The sequence below is a fragment of the Mirounga angustirostris genome, unplaced genomic scaffold, assembly GCF_029215605.1.
Source record: "Mirounga angustirostris isolate CCGP_5_RB_7025 unplaced genomic scaffold, mMirAng1.0.hap1 SCAF_7, whole genome shotgun sequence".
Lineage (NCBI taxonomy): Eukaryota > Metazoa > Chordata > Mammalia > Carnivora > Phocidae > Mirounga > Mirounga angustirostris.
Window position 1 is genome coordinate 34,123,770 of NW_026991715.1, and position 20,624 is coordinate 34,144,393.

Genomic DNA, 20,624 nt, shown 5'->3' on the forward strand with positions numbered 1-20,624 from the left:
CAATGGCGGTGGCCGCTGACCTGTTGGCTGGCTTTAGGCAGGTCCCTATCACAGTTTCCCCTGCTCAGCAAAGCCCACGGCTGTAACTGCTTACCCAGCCTGACTCCAACCTGCACCCACTGGGACGATCCTGCAGGCTGAGCCATGAGTCTGGCAAGGACCCGGCTGGGCCAAAAATCTGGAAAAGGAGGTACCCACAAGACCCACAAGTATAAAAACTAGCAGAGGGCTAGAAGTCAGAGCTTGTTAATAGCTATCATGGATTGAGTACTTCACACCAGGCACTGTGCTAAATGCTTTATATGCATTAAAATACTCACAAAAACCCTAAGAAAAGTGAAGCTTTGCAAGGTTAAATAACTTGTTCAAGATTATTATATGACCAGAAAATGGCATGGTTAGGGTTCGAACCCAGCTTTGTCTGATCCAGAGTCTAAACTCTTTTTTAAATTTTTTTAAATTTAAATTCAATTAATTAACATATAGTATTAGTAGTTTCAGCGGTAGAGGTCAGTGATTCATCAGTTGCGTATAACACCCAGTGCTCATTCCATCACATGTCCTCCTTAATGTCCATCACCCAGTTACCCCATCCCCCCACCCACCTCCCCTCCAGCAACCCTCAGTTTGTTTCTTATGATTAAGAGTCTTGGGACACCTGGGTGGCTCAGTTGGTTAAGCGTCTGCCTTGGCTCAGGTCATGATCTCGGAGTTCTGGGATCAAGACCCTTATGGGGCTCCCTGCTCAGCGGGGAGTCTGCTTCTCCCTCTCTCTCTGCCACTCCCCCTGCTTGTGCTCTCTCTCTCTCTCTCTGTCTGTCAAATAAATAAATAAAATCTTAAAAAAATAATCTTATGGTTTGTCTCCCCAGAGTCTAAACTCTTAACCTCTACTCTACCTTCACTCATTCATTTATTCATGCATTCATTCATTTATTCCACTGTCCATTCACTCATGCATGCATCAAACATTTAGTGAGAGCCTCTGACGTACTGGGTGCAGGCACACAGAGCTGCAAAAGGACATGCTCCACGGCTCCAACAGCTCACAGTGGGTGAAGCAGGTGAGCACACAATGACAATACGTGGGGTGATGAAAGCCATGGGAGAGGAACACGGAAGCTGCTATGGGAAGAGGACTGAGTTTCCTTGCATTGTCCAAGGCCCAGTGCTGTGATGTGCAGAGGAGGAGTGACTAACACACCAGGACTGAGTGTGGGTGGCAGACTTTCTCCAGAAGGTGCCCAAACACACACCTGGAAGAGGATGTTTGTACCTGCAAGGTTGAACATGGGTCAGACTTCTCAGGCCTGGAGTCTCGGGATCCAGAGTTCTAGCCACTGGGCGGAAGAGAATACTTACTCCCCAGTGGACCTGATCAGGCCCTCCTTCCCAAGCCTAGCGCTTCTCAGGGCCACCCAACCCACTCAGTATCACCAAAGAAATAGAAGTCAAGACTTCCTAGAGAGCCGTGGGTTGGGTCATGGTTTATATGGCCAGCCTTAGCCCAGACACTAGGAGCAAAAAAGAAGAACCAACTGGTAGCTTCTTCTTTCTGTCATGGTCCCACTGAAGCTGGCCTGCTGTCAAAAGCTAGGGTCGGCAGAAACAAAAGTAGTCCCTCATTAAAAGGAAGCCAAGCCGGTGACTTCTAGGTTAGGCAAGAAAATAAGGGTTAGGGAAAAGTGTGACTTAATTCCTCCCATCTGTCTGGTTCCTACACCCACGTGTGTCTTTGGGGAAGCCTCCCACACAGGCTATGATCCATTAACTACAGCAATCCAGCCCTGAAAGGAGCCCTTTTCCTTAGATGCCCTGTTGGTTAGTAATGGCCAAGATGCTGGGAGGGAAGAATGGAGAGAGGGAGGAGGGATGTTCTCTGAAGAGCGAGAGGGCAGCTGACTTCCTTCACAGCTGTGTGGGTGGTAGTGAGCTAAGAGGTCCCTGATCTCTTCTCCATCAATCAAGGCGCAACCAAGAACAAATGTGCAATTTTAAAAGTTCAAAAAGAAAATCCAAGCCACAACAACCTCCAAATTATATTAATTTGGTGGTGGCCTCATGCTCCAGAAACCTGTCATGGATGGGACAATTCTAACTTCCTCCTCCTGCTCTTGGATGAGGTGAGCTTTTTTTTTTTTTTTCTCTAGGGTTGGTCTTCATGAAGCTTCACTCCCTATTGCTCTGTTCCCTGGAGGCCTGGCCTCCAGGACACCTTATCACAGCAAGGAGGAGAATACAGAGCCTTCTCCTCTCTTCTCTTTTTGGAGAATGGTGGCCAAGACAGGAGTTCATGGTCAGCGAAGAGCCTGGGCCCTCCTGCAGGGGTCAGAGGCAAAATGGCATTAGCTGGCAGAAGTCTTGTGCAACATACTCTACCCCTCTGAGCCTCAGGGCCCTCGATCGTGAAACTGGGGATAAGAATACTACCTGGAGCACTATGAGGATTAAATAATATTCTATAATAGGAGTACACTTTAGAGGTGTAAAACACCATATAAATGTCAGGTGTCCTCATTTGTTTCTGTCTTCAGATCCTTCTTAGTTACACTTTTGCCTCTTTTTTTTTTCCCTCCTTGCCTCCGCCTTCCTCTCATTGCCCTCTCTCTGGTGCCCTCCTTCACGCCATATAGACTTAATACGTCCACAAAAGAATGTTTATTTATATGGCCCCCATGAACTCCTCCCGTATTCCTTCCCATTTTGATGAATAGAACCATCGTTTACCCAGTTTCTCAGGTTAAAATCCAAGAAGTGATCTTTGATTCCTTTTTTCCCATAAAGCCCACATTCCATCCATCAGTATGTCTTATGGGTGATTCCTCCAAAACATATCCTGAATCTGCCCATTTCTCACCACCACCTCTCCTACCACTGTATTCCTGGCCACCAGCATGGCTTGCCTGGATGACTGCAAAGGCCTCCTAACTGGTCTTGCTTCTTCCACTTTTGCCCCTTAGAAGCCCCTCTGTGCATATCAGAGTCATATTTGCAAAACATAAATCAAATCATATCACTCTTCTGTTCAAAAGACTCCATTGGCTTCCAAATTGTTCACCATGGTCTACAAGGCCCTACATGATCTGGTCCTTGCCTCTCTCTTCAACTTTCAATGACTATGCTGCAGCTCAGGGGTCCCTTTCTGTCCTTCATACAAACTATGCTTATTTTTTTTTTAAGATTTTATTTATTTATTCATGAGACACAGAGAGAGAGACAGAGGCAGAGGGAGAAGCAGGCTCCCCGCAGAGCAGGGAGCCCGATGCGGGACTCGATCCCAGGACCCTGGGATCATGACCTGAGCCGAAGGCAGACGCTTAACCGACTGAGCCACCCAGGCGTCCCCAAACTATGCTTATTTTTGTCTTAGGGCTTTCATATGCCTGATCTCATCTTGTCTCTGTTCAGGTGTTACCTCCTCAGAGGGACCTTCCTTGAGCTGCCTATATAAATTCTGCCCCCAGTGACTCTTCAGCACATCACCCTTTTGTGTGTGTTCCTTAATTTCTGAAGTTATCCTATTTCTTTATTTACACATGTATTGTTGGTCCATGTGTCAGTCTCACCGCTGTTCTCCAGTGATAAGAATAATACTTGGCACATTGTAAGTGCTCACTCAATTTTGTGGATGAGTGAATGAATGCCCTTACTCCAAAGTACTTCTCTTTCTTTTCTTCCCCCACTCTCGCTCCATCAAAATGCCCTCTCCTTCAGAGCATGGATTTCATTTGGAAGGTGATAGGGAGGCCTCCACAAATATTTGCTGAATGAATGAAGCTAAAATGAATTACACCAACAAAGAATCCCAGCCTCTTGATGCTTAGCTATTCCCAGAAGTATTAGCATTCTCAAACAGGAAGCTTGAATTTCAGGCATTGTTGACAAAGGGAAGAATTTCAGGCCAGCCAAGTGGAAGTGATATATTTGGACAGAGTTGCTGTTCCCGGACTTCTTAAACCCACAAATATTTTTTTTTTAAAGATTTTATTTATTTATTTGAGAGAGAGAATGAGAGAGAGCAAGCACATGAGAGGGGGGAGGGTCAGAGGGAGAAGCAGACTCCCCGCCGAGCAGGGAGCCCGACGCGGGACTCGATCCCGGGACTCCAGGATCATGACCTGAGCCGAAGGCAGTCGCTTAACCAACTGAGCCACCCAGGCGCCCAAACCCACAATTTATTAAGACCCTTTAAAGCTCCTTTGAAACCACAGTTGACATTAAAATGTAAAACACCGATTGAGAAGCATTGTTTGTGTCTGAGGAAAAAAAACTGTGGACTGGGAAGTGGAAGGCTGGGTTTCAATGCCCAGTGTGCCTCTAATTAGTTCCTTGGACAAGTTGCTAAAGATCACCAGTATTTACTGAGTATCTAGCATGTGCCTGGCCCTGAGCGGCACTTTCTTCGCAGATATCATTTTTGCAACTTCTCAGGTGGATATATTTAGTATCTTTTCTTTTTTTAAGATTTTATTTATTTATTTGAGAGCGAGAATGAGAGGGAGAGAGAGCATGAGAGGGGGGAGGGTCAGAGGCAGAAGCAGACTCCCTGCCGAGCAGGGAGCCCGATGCGGGATTCGATCCCGGGACTCCAGGATCATGACCTGAGCCGAAGGCAGTCGCTCAACCAACTGAGCCACCCAGGCGCCCCTAGTATCTTTTTTATAGGCGGGGAGACAAGGTCAGAGAGGTCAGGTATCAGGCATGAGGGCACTCCCTGATAAACAGCGGACCCAGGATCCTGTCAGCCTGCCCTCCTGTACCTTCCCCTGTACCCTGATAAGGCACCTCACATCTTCTCCCATGAATTTGTAAATGGTGTGTGTGTGGGGGGGGGCCTGGGGAGGAAACTCCTGGGCTCTAAGGAGTTGCTTTCTAAGATCCCTTTCATATGAGCGTGTTTTTTCTGGATGAATACGAGAGGAAGAGAAAACAAGTCTGGCCCGAAGAACTCATTTGGGAACGTAACTTAGTGGTTAGAGTGAAGGCTTGGGAGTTAAGTTTTCAAGTTAACATCTGGACTTTACCACTCATCTGAGGCATCCACAACTTGGGTAGCCAGAGCACCTACCTCCTAGGTCATCACGAGACACAACCGAGGTGATGCCTGTAGAATGTGGGGACCGGCTCAGTGAGCACTCCATGACTATCAGATATTTATTTGATTATTAGCCTAATAATGATTACGATGAACATTATAAAAGAAAGCATGGAAAAGGGGCCAAAGGGGAAGCCCATCGGAGAAGAGGTAGGTGCTCGTCAGCGCACAGGAAGGCCGGATTACCACTAGCCAGTCTTGGCAAGTGGCTGCATGTTCAGAGGCTCCCAGAGCCACTATATCAGCCAAGGAGATGCCCCGGGGGTGGGGGGTGGGGGGGAGGCTCCCAACAGCAGCAGTGTCAGGAGAGAGCCCCTGAAAGGCAGGAAGCCCAGAGGCCGCAGGAAACATTAGCTGGAGAAACAAAGTGTGTTGAAAAGCTGAGCCTGGTGCAAGATCGGAGCAGGAGAGAGAGCCCCACGAAGAGTTCTAAGTACCTCACTGACGTCTGTTCTGTTTTCTCTGATTACCAAAGTCATATACTGGTATTTCATAGAGCTTTATATCAGGCAAATAGCAAAAGAGTCCCCGATCCAAGTTTTGAAAAATCTTCTCATTGTAGTTGAATACATACAGAGAAATGCACAAACCAGTCTCGAAGAATTTTCTCAAAGTGAATACTCCCAGGTAGCCGGCACCCAGATTGTGGAACATAACGTTCATCAGTGCACTGGAAGTCACCCTGTTTTGCCCCCTTCCAGTCACTACTGATCCCAACAGGGATTTCTTTTCTGATTTCTTTCACCCTTGATAAGTTTTACCTGTTTTAAGATTTTATTTTCAGAGAACTTTTTAAAGATTTTATTTATTTTAGAGAGAAAGAGAAAGTGCACAAGTGGGGAGGGAGGGGCCCAGGGAGAAGAAGAGAGAGAGAATCTCAAGCAGACTCTGTGGGGAGCGCAGAACCAAGGCTGGGCTCCATCCTGCAACCCTGAGATCATGACCTGAGCCGCAAAGAATTGGATGCTTAGCTGCCTGAGCCACCCAGGAGCCCCCAGTTTTAAAATTTTAAATAAATAGAAACACAGAGAATGTACCCTTTTGGGGTACCTGGGTGGCTCAGTGGTTAAGCGTCTGCCTTCGGCTCAGGTCATGATCCCAGGGTCCTGGGATCGAGCCCCGCATCGGGCTACCTGCTCAGTGCGGAGCCTGCTTCTCCCTCTCCCTCTGTCGCTCCCCCTGCTTGTGCTCTCTCTCCCTGTCAAATAAATAAAATCTTTCAAAAAAAAAGCATATATAAGGGGGCTCCTGGAGAAATTTTAGAGTATCACAACTCTCTAAGAGCAGAGGATGAGGAGAGGGCAGTCCAATGGCACTTGTCCAATGACCTCCCAATGGATCTCTCTGCTTCCAATCTACCAAGGACACCATGGCCAGATGATCTGTCCCAAATTCCACTTTTATCCTGTCATCCCCCCACCCCCTCCCCAATAGAGGCCCTTCTTTAAAGCCAACCACATTTCCACGGCAGCACTGGATCACATACCTTGCTGGCCTTTGACTAGATTTTAGTCATTTCTTATATTCATTCATCTATGTGACAAATATCGAATGCCTACAATCTGGGATTGGAGTAACATACACATCCCTACCTTCATGCAGCTAACATTCTAGCAGGAAGAGCTAGACAATCAACAAAGAAGAATATGTTAGTGGTGATAGGGGTCTGGTGGAAAAGAAAGCAATGTAGGGAGAGTCAGAAGAACAGGGTGGGTGAGGAATGTGCTGTCATCTAATAGGTTGGTCAGGGAAAGCCTGCAAGGCAGACAAGAGCTGGATTACGTTTTACACGATCGCTCTGGCTACTGTGTTAGAAATGGGCTATACGAGAGCAAGGGGGAAGAAAGGAGACAGGCAGTCGTTGGAAGAGTTCGAGCCAGAGATAATGGTGAATTGGACCGGGGTGATGGTAGGGGCACTGATCAGAAGTGGCTGCATTCAGCATATATTCCAAAGGTAGGAGTGACAAGGTTTGCCGACAGATTGGTTGTGGAGCATGAGAGGGAAGTCAAAGGTGCCCTGTTCCCGCCAGGGGCAATGCCTCATTGGGTATATAGTGCGGGACCAGGCCCCGAGTCCAGAGTCTATTGACTGAATGGGTGGACGTCTTTCTGATTACAGCCAGCCAAAATTCCTATGTGAGAGGTTTATTTTCTGGTGTCTCAGAGGTGGTATGATATAAATATTAAGACAAATAATTGCAGTCAGACTGCCAGTCCCAGCTCTGTCACTTACCAACTGTGTATCTTCAGGTAAGTTACATAACCTCTCTGAGCCTCAGCTTTCTCCTCTGGAAAAATGGGATGATGATAGTACCTCCATCCACTGTTGTCAGGGATATTGAGATAGTGTCCATAAAAAGGCCTGGCATAGAACCTAATATCGACTCAGGGCTTAGGAACTATGTTAAACCAGTTCCCAGATAAAACAAGCAGACAGAAGTCTGTGGAGTAAGGGTTATCTTTATTTGAGTTGCAAAATATAAATATGAACCAGGTTTGGAAATACAGGTTGTAACAGTTCAGAAATGGCACCAGAAACTTCCAGAAGGGACCATGATAGCATACCTTTTTAGTTTTCAGTGAGGTGGGTGGGTTTCCACAAAAGCCCTCCTCACCTCCGAACTCTGTAGTAATTGGTAGGTCATCAGTTAACAAGAACAGTCGGCTCCAATGTTTCCTGCTCCTCCTCAGCCTTTTTCTTTGCTAATACCTTCTCTAGACTATCCTCTGCTGCACTGACCCCTGCATGGAGTAGCACCAGAAGAATGGCGGGAGTAAGAGAAATGTCATGACACAGGGAAGAGGGAGTTCCCACTCTGTGGGCCTGGGGCCATGGGGGTTGAGGAGCCAGGAAAGCTGCCGGCATGGAAGCCCAACCTCTTACGAGATTTCGCAGGGAGAGGACATAGGCAAACACCAATATCTGTTACGCTTGGACATCAGCACTGTGGGCTTTCAAAACACAAACGATAGACAAAATCGCCTAGGCAAGACCGCAGTCCAACTCATAGAGTGGATCTGACAAAGTTAACTTCTATATCCTGACTCTACTGACCTCCCCCTGTGGCACTGTGATTGTGAAAGATTTTCAGAAATGTGGACAGAGAACAGATTACTACAGATGGGTCACAGAACCATCTCAGAGTTGTGGCAGAGGGGTGCGACACTGAGCCAGATGGTGGGGCATACAAGGTCGAGGGCCAGGAAATCGCCAAAGTAATAGACTAGGCACTTGAAATATTATTGTTAGATTGTTAAAAACTAAATAAATTAACATACATAGAATAAAATAAATATATAATTTAAGAGGCATTTTACAAACAAACAAACAAAAAATAGTTGTTATTCTTCCATCTGGGTAGAAGTCCCAAAATTCAGAGTTCTCGGGCTTGTGGTATTTATTTCACAGTTAGCTCATCAAATCCAGCGCTAGAGGGTCCAAATGGCAGATCCCTTGGTGGCTACTTGAGTACATGGCTTCTCAATCTTTGCAACTTTCTTCCAATCCACAAAGCTTTCCTTCTTCCTCTCCTTCTTCTTTTTTATCAAAGATCCTGGAGCATATGGAATATAACTGGCATCTGAATCCAGAGGTTAATCGTTTAAACACACTTATGAGGATACGTGGGGTTTGGAGGAGGGGAATCAGAAGGGCATGAAGGTCTCTCACTTTTGCTTTCTTCTCACCAAGATCCCATTTTGACATATTCCGTTTGGCACTTGAAGGCTCTGGTATTTTGGCAAAAATACCAGATTATGGGAGGCCCAATCTAGATAGCAACTGGGAACGAAGGAGTCTTCCTGACTAGCTGTGACGTTCTTTCCCTCTGCAGAGTCTACGATCAGCTGTGCCTTCTCAGAGGTAGCAGTCGCCCCGCAGATTCCTAAAGCACAAAAGGAAGGCATTTAAAGCTGGATCCAGTCTTAAGAGGTCTTAAGAGTTTCCCAGGTCCAGTCTTATGAAGTAGGAAGGTCATCTGGGAATGGGCAGAAGAGGGGACAAGGATGGGAGAAGCTGTTGTCTTAGGAATCTCTCTCAGGTGTTTCTCTAGCAACTGTCACCCCTCGTGGAGATGGCCCACTGAAAACCTTTTTGAAAACCATTCTGCAATGGGACCCTGACTCCATAGTAGCCTGCCCCCAGCCCCTAGGTCGAGAGAAGAATTCAGAATGCCTTGAAGGGAAGATGGTGATGGTGTCATGGGGCAAAGGATGGACCATTACCTTGAGCACAGGTCTCTCTCAGTGGGAAGTAGTCATGCCCAACTTCACTTTCTCTTCACTTTCCACATCATAACCTCCTCTCCTATGGTACCTGAAGGAGACAAGTTTTGTGAGCAAGCTCTGCCTGATATGATAGGGTGCAGGTCTCAGAGAAGGTCTTTCTAAAGGACACTGCCATGATGGTTCCCTCCGTTACTTGGAAAAGCCAAGATGGTATGGCAGCCCAACAGACCTCTGGTCAAAGGCCCAACTGCCCCAAGGAATGCCTGTCTCTAACAGCAGGCTATAATTTGCTGAGAACTTTGACCTTGTTTACATATCCTCATAATATCCTTATGAGGTAGGTAGACAGATTACAATCACTGTAAGATGATAGCCGTCGGAGAGACAGGTAACTTGGTCCAGATCTCACAACAGACGAACTGCACGGCTTGGAAATGGGCAGAGTGTTTGGTAGGTCTCCCCCAGTCTAGAACATAACCTGGACTGGAAGCCCGGCCTGAGGGTGAGATGCTTCAGAATTGAAAGGATATCCCAATAGCCATACACCAGCCATGCTTTGTCTATCAAACCACACACTAATGCCATCAAAGAACAGAGCAAAGGGAAAGAACTGTGAGAAGAGGTAGACCCATGCGTGGGTTACTAGGCCTGCTGTGAAAAGCAGGACCTGCTATGACCTGGCAATCTTTGCCCTGGGCTCTGGACCACTGGACTCACGTCAGGCCAGAGAAGCTAGGTTCCTAGAGAACCTGGACCCAGGAATGTCGGTCAGATTCCTAGCCTGGAATTTGGGAGGCTGAAGGGCTCATAGGATCACAGGCAGAAGACCCAGCCGGAGGAGGAATGGGAGTGATTTGCAGAAACAGCCTGCAGGGGGCCCCAATACTCACCGAAACATGAGAAGCCCCGCGATGACAAGCAGACAGACAGACGACAGCACCACGGCCACCACAGCCAGGATGGTTGTATGGTCATAAGTATATAAGCGATTTTCCACTGGGAGGCTCAGCCCATGGCACCTCTCTCCGTGGTAACCGGGCTCGCAGCTGGTTCCAGACGGGACAAAGCAAAGATGAGGTTAGTGGTCTGTCCTCTCTCTACAGGCAATGGTCCTCCTGCCTAAGCCAGATTGCAGTCCTCACAGCCTCAGCCTATCAGTCCCTGGCCTTGATCCCCACCCTTCCTCTATCCTTCTAGAAGGGGTCTAGGAGAAGACTCCTGAGAAGCCGCTCTGAAGGCTCTGTGGCTTTCCTCCCCACCCTTCACCCCCCTCTCCATTCCCTCTGGTTCTCTGGCTCAAGATTCTCGCTCCAGGCGGGGAAAAAGTGAGGGAGGACTTCAAGGTCCAAGCTACATATGTTCCATGTGTGGATGATTTATTACATGTGTATTAAGACATGCCGTTTAAGCCCCTCAGAAGACTTAGGTCCATGAGCTGGTGGGTTGAGTTGAGGGGACCGAGTATCCTTCCCTCTGGTGAGGCCCCTTAACTCTGACCCAGAAATAAACCCAGCCTTCTCCACCACGGCTTCCAGCCCTCAGTCCCTCTCAGCCACGGCTCATCCTATTAATAGGTCCTGTTCCTTTGCCAGGAGTCATTTTTCTCAAGTTCCTTTCATTTAACTCCCAGCTCCCTCTGGGTGCAGGGCCCCATTTGAGAGCTTCACATCAACTTTTGGCCTCTGAACCCTGGGCTATCTGGCCTCCTCCATCATAGGACAAAGCAAAAAAAGCCAAGGTAACTTCTTGCCCAGCTGTCTTGCCAGCGCATGGAAAAATGTCAGAAACAACACTCCGGCTTTTCACACCCAAGAAATCAATCAGACGGCAAATGCCTCTTCTAACATAAAGCATTTCCTCGAAGCTCTTAGGAAGACTGGGAAGCCCTTTCAGTTGAACAAGCACATTCATGTCCCTTCCTGTATCTGAGCGCCCGAGGGGCCCTTTGATGTAGGTGGCAGCCCCCCACGTTACAGAAAGGCAGAGCCATCCTCCCCATGGTCACTCAGCAGAGCAGAGGCGTGGTCTCAGTTTATCTGACTCTGAGCTCAGTGTGCTTCCCAGTCACACACACAAGCGCACTGGCACCATCTGCCTGGGGACTTTGGGCCACTAGCTTGCTGACGGAAGCAGCGAGAACCTGGCGGGCCTCTATTCGGAGCTACGCCTCCTCTGGGAAGCAGGCTGTGCATGTGGTAGGTACCTCAGAGCAAGGAATCCCTTCTTCTTGCCGAGAGGCACCCCGGAAGCGGACCTATCCGGACTCAGAGAGGCGCTCAGAGTGCCGAGCGCCTCTCCCTGCCTCAGCTCCTCCTGGGTGCTTTGGGGAACCACCTCACTGCAGGATAAATGTGGGTCCATCCCGTATATACACAGCAGGGCACACGGCTCCATGCCCAGCCTCTCCATGAACCCATTGGCCAAGGTGGGCAAAACAACGACCCCCATCCTGGCAGGCTATGGAGGAAGGTCTCAGGAGAGCCCCTGGAAAATCACTTATGCACAGCAGTTAACAGTTTATAAGGTACTATCCTTACCTGCTAGCTCAACTGAGGCTCATAACATCTGGTAGGCAGGTACAGCCCCATTTTACAGATTGAAAGACTAAGATTAACGATCAGAGGGTGTGATTTACCAAAAGTAGCATAACTAAGAAGCAGCAGGCTAAGACTAGAAACCAGTCCAAGCAGATTCCAAATTCATGATTCTTTCCACTTGGAACAGCACAGATTACCCCCAGGAAACACGTATCTGATGAAGTGATAGGTTCCTGTGGTTGTCTGACCCTGCTCTTTGACTTATTATTATTAATTTGAATAATAAAGAGCAAACATTAAAGGCTTACGGTGAGCCAAGTGCTCTGTGCTAATTGTTTTACAAGAATCATTTCAATTAATCTTAAAAACATCTCTGTGGAGTAGGAGTTACTATCCCCATTTCAAAGATGGAGAGACTGAGGCTTAAGTTCTTAGCTAATTTGCCCAAGGTTATGCAGCTAGTGAGAGGTAGAGCCAGGATTCAACCCAGCAGTCTAGATGACTTCAGAGACTATGCTCTCCTGGGGGGGTGGGGGGGGTGGGAGAAGGGAAGTGAAGCTGAGGCTGTTTTTCACTTCCAGCCATCACTCAAACCCCACAGGTAGTTACTCAGATGATAGAAATAAAGCTTGGTCTCAGAGTCCCGCAATTCAGTTACATAATCCCTCCACCCCCACCCTGAGTCAAAAGGATAATAATGTAAACATCCTAATATTACCCACCTCCCCCTCCCTTTGCAGATGACTCCTGGCTTCCCCAGGGAAGGAGGGTGGATGAGTCCATTCCAAGCATCCCGGGTGGGGGCAAGATCATGTATCTTGCTCAGAGCCAGCAACCCACCAAACTGGAACATGTTCCTCCTACTGATGTTTGTGACCCATTTCAGAACTTGTATTAGTATTACAATGGAAGGAAGAATGCTCTAGGGTCCAGAGACATCTCCCAAACTGGGTTTCTCCACCCCTACCTCATGTCTTGTTGCTATTTCTAGCCAGGTGATCTTGAGCAAGTTACTTTTACCTTTCCAAGCTTGGGTTTACTCATGTAAAACACAGGAATAATAAATACCTATTTCACGAGAGTACTTTGAAGATCAAATGAGATACTACACTTAACAGCCCTTAACAAAAGGCCAAGTCCCACATATGTGTGAGTGATTATATAATAGGACTCCAGAGGGTACTGCCCTGAGGAATGGGGCACCGAAGTCAGATGGAGCCAAAGAGAAGGGGGCTCGCTGTTCCTTCTCAGCATCTGGCCAGTGAGGCCAAGGGAAGGCCCCACGCCTGTCTGTCTTCCAGCTGAGTTCTCCTCAGACTGACTGCCTCCAGGTTTCCTCCGGCCACAGGAAACTTTGCAGCCAGTTTCTGGGTCAGCAGCCAGTCAGGAGCCCCAGGAAACTGCTCTTTGAGGGCAACTTTTGGCTGGTGACACAGAAGGGTTTTCCTGGCTATGGTGGCTGAGGAGGACTGGTTTAGGAAGCCAGCTAGCCTCAAGCTCCTCAGGGCAGCCTGGACACACTCCGGCTGGCGGTTCCTGGGTCTAGAGGAAGGAGGAGCAACAAAGGACCCCAAATGTAGGTGACCAGATATCACATTTCCCCACACCGGGAGCTCTGTGTCTTCTTGCTGCTTTCTGCCCCAAGTTCCAAATGCCAGAGGCAGGAGGTAGCCAAAGCGGACACAGAATCCAGCCCCTAGCAAATCTGCCTAGGAAGCAAAGACAAGTCTTCAAATCAGATTGCTATGCTACGAAAAGCCTTAAGAGACCTCAAACCTAACGGCTGTCCTCTATAAAATCCTATTCAAACTCTATAAGGACAGATAGGGAAGAAGGACACAAGCCAATACCCAGTACAGCCTGGGGGCATGAAAAACATGCTGGACTGGAAGTCAGGCACCTGAATCCTTTTTCTGTTGCCATCCATTTATTTAGCTGTTGATCTCAGGCAAATCACTTCCTACTTCCTGGCTCTAGTTTCCTCACCTTTCAACTAGAGATAACAAGCCCTACTAACCCCCGCCTAGGGCTTTTGAGAATCCCAGGACATGACTATAATTCCCCATTCCCTAGAATAGTTGGCACCAGGTAGGTACTGAACCCGTACCTGCGGGGCTCAGCTCATATTAGAAGTTAATTGTGAAGTTATGGTGCAAAGGAGAGAAGGCATCATCATGGTTATCATCACTATCCCTAGGACCACCTTGGCCCTATGCACCCTTATCTACCGGCTTTCGCTGGTGGGTCAAACCCAGCTCTCCAGGATAGCACCCTTACAGAGGTTCTCAGCTACGCAGTCGAAGTCCATCCACCAAAGCCCTGGACCAGACAGATTCCTGGCCTCAATCCATCTTGACCACCCTCGGAGTCACTGCCTCCATCCTGTGCCAAAGATGGCCTTTTACAAATTTAAGACAAACATTTCCCACCCTATCCCAAGACCTTGGGAAGAATAATATGGGGACTGTCTATGTTACTCTAAAGCAACTCGCTCTAATACCAAGCTCCTGACAAGGATGTTATAGGGGAGGACACACAAGTGATCTTGGACATGGTAGAGAGTGATGGGTCTGTCTGCCAATTGCCAAGTATAGGGCAGCTTTGCTATGTCAGATCAGTCAGGACAAGGAAGCTTTAAAAAGCCAAGGGATCGGTACCAATCACAGGAGAAGAGATGCCAGGCAGCCAGCCTTCTGGACAGGTTGAGAGGTGCCCACCTAATAGTCTCCTGGCCCTGTCCAGAGTCTCCCAGGTCACAAAGCCTGTCTCTCTATAGGGACCTTGTGCCCAGAGGAAGAGAGTAGATGTTTGTGGTCGAATGTGGGTGTTGGCCTCAGGCACAGTGGCGACATTATGCCTGCCAGAGAGCATGGCTGTGCCATCATCCCCGAGGGGGTGCCCAGGCAGCCGTCTGCTGGGCTTGGCCTAGCAGAGTAGCTGGGGAACCCACGGCCCCTCCACCCGGGGCAAGGGTGGTGCTGCCTGACCAGGGGCTGAAGCCTACTGGGTTGGGTTCCATTTCCTGCTACTCTTGCACAAAGGAAGTGTTCTCCCAATCCCATGGTCAAAGGCCAATACCCACTATGTTCCCCCACGTCCTGGCCGTTGCTGGGATGAGGAAGAAGAGACAAAGGGGCTTCTCCCTGCTTCCATGATGATTCCTTTCTGAATAGTCCTGCCATGCCTTTGAATCAACCCGCAATGTGCTCTCATACGAGCACACATATGTCTGAGTACACACATTTGCACAGTGTGAGTCCAAATGCACCTCATACCTGCCTGCAGGGCTTGGGTAAGGAGGCCCCAGGAGTTCTGCTCCACCCCGGAAGCCTACTCTGCCACGTGTCCTACTGGCTTCTCCCATCTGGAGTAGGGCATGAGGTAGGACTGAAGGACCTGCCTGCAGGTAACAGCTCTCCTAGCCCCATGTTCATGTCTGAGCAAGCAGGAAATGTCCCCAAGGATAAAAGAGCGTCACAAACCTACACCACAGGAAATTACATCCCATGCGGGGGAGAGCCCCTTCCGCTGACTAAAAATATTTCCCCTCCTCCCAACTTCCGCCTAAAGATTGAGAAGAAACTGGGTAGAATTATGAATTCAAGGAACAGTGACAACGAGGAACAGCCACGTGACTGACAAAGAGTGTGCTGAGCAGAGTCAGCCCAGGGAAGGGACACTTACATGCAGGATGGAGCCCGGAGCTCCTTCACATATTTGCATTCTCCGTGGATGCAGAAGTCCTTGTATTTCCGAAGACATGGGTCTCTCTTCCTCCCTAACCCCTTGCCTTTCTTCTTTTTTTTCCCACGCTCCTCCTTGCCGGGTGTGGCCAGAGCCTGTGGCTTGGAGGAGAAAGCAGCTGCAGGAGAGAAAGACCCTGTTAAGTCTTTGACTCTCCTGGGGGAAAGACTCAGAACAGCATCGTGTTTGGAAGGAATACGTCCTCTTTGATCCCACCTGAAGTCAGAGGACTCGGGAAGGCCCCCAGGCTCAGTGCTTCCCCGGGGCTAAAGGAAGACTGGGCCGAACCACCAGAAAGCAGTGGAGGAAACAGAGGCTAGAGGGGTCCCAAGGAAAGCATTTCTCAGACTCTGTTTAAGAACTCCATTCAAACAATGCTAGCTTCTGTTGAGTAACTGCCGCTGACTGGGCAGTTCTACCAACCTCCCCCCACCCTACTGTCCATCCCCATCTACTCCCCCACGCCCACTTGGTGCTATTTTGGCCTTAAATCAACCTCATTTCCTGATGCTGCACTCAGTGACCCACTTGCAGGAAGACAGTGTCAGAGATAAAAATTGCTTCTGGAGAAGGTACTTGGAGGGTTTTTCTTGCGGGGGGAGGGCTCCTAAAATAACAACAGTGTCCACATCCAGATGGCCCCCTCTGACACACCCATTAGCACCAGGGTACCATGAGCCCAGGCCAGAGCCAGGCTTGGGGACCGCAAGCAGGCCATCCCCGGTCAGGTCCTTGCTTTTTTTTTTTTTTTTTTTTTAAGATTTTTTATTTATTTATTTTGAGAGAGAGAATGAGAGAGAGCACATGAGAGGGGGGAGGGTCAGAGGGAGAAGCAGACTCCCTGCCGAGCAGGGAGCCCGATGCGGGACTCGATCCCGGGACTCCAGGATCATGACCTGAGCTGAAGGCAGTCGCTTAACCAACTGAGCCACCCAGGCGCCCCTGGGTCCTTGCTTTTTTGACTTCAAGCAGAATATTTACCTAGCTCTGTGTCCTTAGCAGCTCACCACTTCTCTCAAAGGTCTATTACATTTACCCCCCAAATGTCCTGTTTCTAGCTCTCTAGGATGGATGAGTATAGTGTGTACAAGGGGGTGAAAGATGGAAAGTAAGGAACCATCCAGAAGGAACTGGAACAATGATGACTCCCCCCATTCTTTCCACACTTCAAAGGGGGGAAAAACAGCCTCACATAGACATCCAGCTGGGACTGACCGTGGGCTACGCCCATTAGCCCATCAGGGGTCTGACGCCAGTCTTCTCTCCCCTGCTCCCAGCAGAAAAAACATGCCTGCTGCCCATGGCTGTAGCCATGTGCCTGGTGCTAGGGTGAGCATCATACATTGGACTGGAGACCCAGCATCCTCAAGCAGGAAGTGACTTGAAAGAATATCATGGCTTTCCATTTTCAGATAAAAAACTTGAGGTCCCGAAAGGCAGTGATTTGGTAAAGGTCATGCAGGGTTGAGGTCAGAAATGTGGTCTCTGGATTCCATATCCAGTGCTTTCCCAATATACCAAACTGCTCACGCACCCCTGTCCCTTCCCCTGGACAAGTCTAGAGCACCCAGGATGTTGAACCAGGAATGAGACAATGAATGGGCTCTGAAGTCAGCAGACCTGTGCTGCAGCTTTAGCCCTCTGATTTGGGGCAAGTAGCTTAATCTCTCTGAACCTTGGGGTTCTCAACAAGTAGTAGGTGGCAGAAGTTCAATCTCAGAGGTTGTTACAGGATTAATCAATCCACAATAGCATAATGAGTGCCTAGAACGCAGTAGGTACTTAATAAATGGTAATGGTTATGGGGCGCCTGGGTGGCTCAGTCGTTAAGCGTCTGCCTTTGGCTCGGGTCATGATCCCAGGATCCTGGGATCGAGCCCCACATCGGGCTCCTTGCTCAGTGGGGAGTCTGCTTCTCACTCTCCCTCTGCCTGCTGCTCTGCCTACCTGTGCTCTCTCTCTCTGTCAAATAAATAAATAAAATCTTTTAATAAAAAAAATGGTAATGGTTATTCATTTTAGATGATAGGATCCCCAGATCTGAAAAACAGCTTTCACCCAGCAAAGCCAAGAGAAGGGAAGAAAGGCAGGTGCTAGTAGTCCCACAGTCCCGTTTCCTCTGGTGTAGACGCAAGTCCCTTCGGAACTCAGGTGAGGCCAATGCTCGGAGTGACCAGAGCTGTAGTGAAACTGTGGCCGGAGAGGCAAGCCAACCAGAGAAGGGAGGAAGAGAGTGACAGGGTGACAGCAAGGCTCCTGCCAGGGACAGGGAGCAGTGAGTCAGGTCTGCAGAGGTATGAGGAACAGCCGTGTGGGTGGAGGGTGAGTCACAGCCCAGCTCTGCCCAGCCTAGGAGGAGAGGGCTACGAGAATCCAGGTTGTTCTGGCCAGGGGTGACCCAAGGAGGCTACGGGGAGAGGATGAAGGGTGGCAGCGCAGGCTCGGCTTGGGAGCAGACCTTTGATTTATACGAAGCAGAGACAGCACCTAAGGGAAGCTCTGCGTAAGGAGGGGGGAACGTGGCTGAGGAGCAGGCGGGGCTAGAACAGGTGGGTATCTTTCCAACCAAATTAGTCATTCTGGAGCTCCAGGGCTCAGTCCCTGCTCCACCCTCAAGAATCACGGCAGGTGGCCGGAGGCAGGCAAGTGGGCACTGCTGGAGGCTCTGGACTCTGCCCTGTGCCTGTACTCAGCCACAGCCACATCTGCTGGTTGGAGGATCCCACCTGGCCCTTCATCGCTCGGAGTCTCTCTCAGGGACTCAGGGTGCTCAGAAGTCTCTAGGCTTTGGGTGGGATGTGTAGACACATGGCATTTCATTATACCTCCCTAGGGACACTGTGCCCACCGCTCATAGGCTCCCCAGGAGGTGCTGGCCTCACCTGGGGAACCAAGAGTTCCTCATTCCCCTCTGTTTCTCCAACCTGGAGACAGGTGGATGGAGAAGACTGCACACCTACTATGTTCCTAGGCTCTCCACATCTGTCATTTTATACATAATGGTCATTTGATAGAGGAATTAAGACTTGCACCCATTGTTATACAGAAACAATACGGAAAGGGACGCCTGGGTGGCTCAGTTGGTTAAGCGACTGCCTTCGGCTCAGGTCATGATCCTGGAGTCCCTGGATCGAGTCCCGCATCGGGCTCCCTGCTCCGCAGGGAGTCTGCTTCTCCCTCTGACCCTCCCCCTCTCATGCTCTCTCTCTATCTCATTCTCTCTCAAATAAACAAATAAAATCTTAAAAAAAAAAAAAAAGAAAAGAAAAGAAAGAAAGAAACAATACAGAAAGCATCCTAACCATTCCTTGTTCCTTACTCCAGCTTACCCCAGGGGAATGTACCAGACCCCAGACACCTTGCCTTCTCCCTAGGCTCTAAACTACCCAGAAGGGCAGCAGCTCGACATGTGAGACTCAACAGCAAGAAGGACAGTGGGACCCACATTTCAGGATCCCCGAGTAAGCTTGTCAGGCTCAGCAGCTTTTCCTTGAAGTCCTCCACGAATACGCCCAACCCGCAAGTGTGCCCAAACGGCATGAATCCTCAATCCACTTATTCTTCAATTGCCCACCGCGGGGTCGAGGATGGGCAGCTTTCACACCCACCTCTTAAAAGGTCCAGGTCTGTCTCTTCTAAGTTCAGGACTTCCCTGCCCCTGCCGCCTTCCGGGGCCAGTAGCTGGTCCGTAGATTCGGTGGGAGAGTCCAGGTTGCCGGTTCCAGCTGCCAGCCCTCTCCGAAGCCGCTCCAGGCTCTCGCCAGTCACCAACGCCGAGAGCGCTGCGGGTGAGGGGCGAGGCCGCATCAGACCCCCTCTCCAGACCCCCGGTCGCCACGCACCAGTGCTGGCGCCCGCCCGCACCCAGTGAGCACGAGCCCCACCAAGTGGCCCGCGCTGGGGTCGCTGCAGCGACCTTCCCCTGTGCCCCCCACCCCCACCCCCGACCTCCGCGGGCGTCGGCAGCCCTCTCACCTGCAGCCAGAAAAAGCTTCAGCACCACCGACGGCAGCAGCTTCATGGTCCTGGACCCGGCGGAGGCGGCGAGACAGCAATCACTTCGGAGGCGGTGGCCACCGGGCGCTGGCACGGAAGCCGGGGCGGGCGGAGCGCAGGAGATTCGGCCGCTTTCGGTCTGCTGCCGGCCTCTGGGTGCAAGCCTAGCTGGGACCTGCGTGGAGCCGGCGGCCGCTGGGCGTCTGTCTGCTCACTCTGTCCGTCCGCCCGCCCAAGCCCCTGGCGTCTCGGTCAGGCCCGCCAGCCGCACGCCGCCCGCAAGCCCCTCGGTCGACTGAAGGCTCCCGGGCGCGCGGCTGGGAATAAGGCTCCGGGAGGCGCCGAAGCCCCGCCCCGCCCCGCCCCCTCCCCCCTCCCGCGCTGGGCCGCTCGCCCGGCTCCCGGCGCCGGCCGCGCAGCCCCCGCAGCCCCCGACTCCGCGGGCGCGGCGGGGGAAGGGGGCGGGAGTCGGGGGCGGCGCTCACATATTTTGGGACCATGCCAGGGTCGCCGCCGCCTGACTGTGGGAAGGGCTGCTGACCGGCAGGTGGCGGGGACCAGTTCCTACCTTTCCCCAAACGCTTGTCGTGCTGCAGCCTTGAGACTGCTGAGCTGAGCTCTGCCCTTGGACACCCCCCGCTCCTTCCCCTGTTCCAGGCCTGGTCCCTCCAGCCATCCCTGCTCCACACCAGGGATCTGCACCCATGTCACCTTCTGAAGGGTAACACTCGCTTCTTCGCCTAGCAACACAGCAAAGAGTAAATCATAATTAATTCATATATCATTTAAAAATTAGGCACATAAAAAAATTAGACACATGAATGCCAGCAGGTTTCATGAGCCCAAAGTAACCAGAGTTGCAGTTGCAGGCACTTGGTATCAATCCAGCAAAAGCAAAGGAAGTTAGTATTCTTCCAGCTGCTGGAGTGGCTTCCCTCCATCTTTCTCCCAGGGGACATAGTCTTCATTAAGATTTTTGAACTATGGATTATAATTCCCAGGCTTCTGGGATCGGAGAGACAG

The 20,624-nt window shown here is 50.2% G+C and overlaps 1 protein-coding gene across 1 annotated transcript; it reads right to left on the reverse strand.

The window, feature by feature from the left end:
• Positions 1–7,537: 7,537 nt before the first annotated feature.
• HBEGF (heparin binding EGF like growth factor) lies at positions 7,538–19,908 on the reverse strand. Its single transcript, XM_045893679.3, has 6 exons — positions 19,581–19,908; positions 19,214–19,387; positions 15,546–15,723; positions 10,215–10,370; positions 9,322–9,412; positions 7,538–8,981 (listed from the first exon to the last, which is right to left on the reverse strand). Exons 1-5 carry the CDS (start codon positions 19,624–19,626, stop codon positions 9,340–9,342), a joined length of 627 nt encoding a protein of 208 aa, XP_045749635.1. The 5' UTR covers positions 19,627–19,908; the 3' UTR covers positions 7,538–8,981; positions 9,322–9,339.
• Positions 19,909–20,624: the final 716 nt, after the last annotated feature.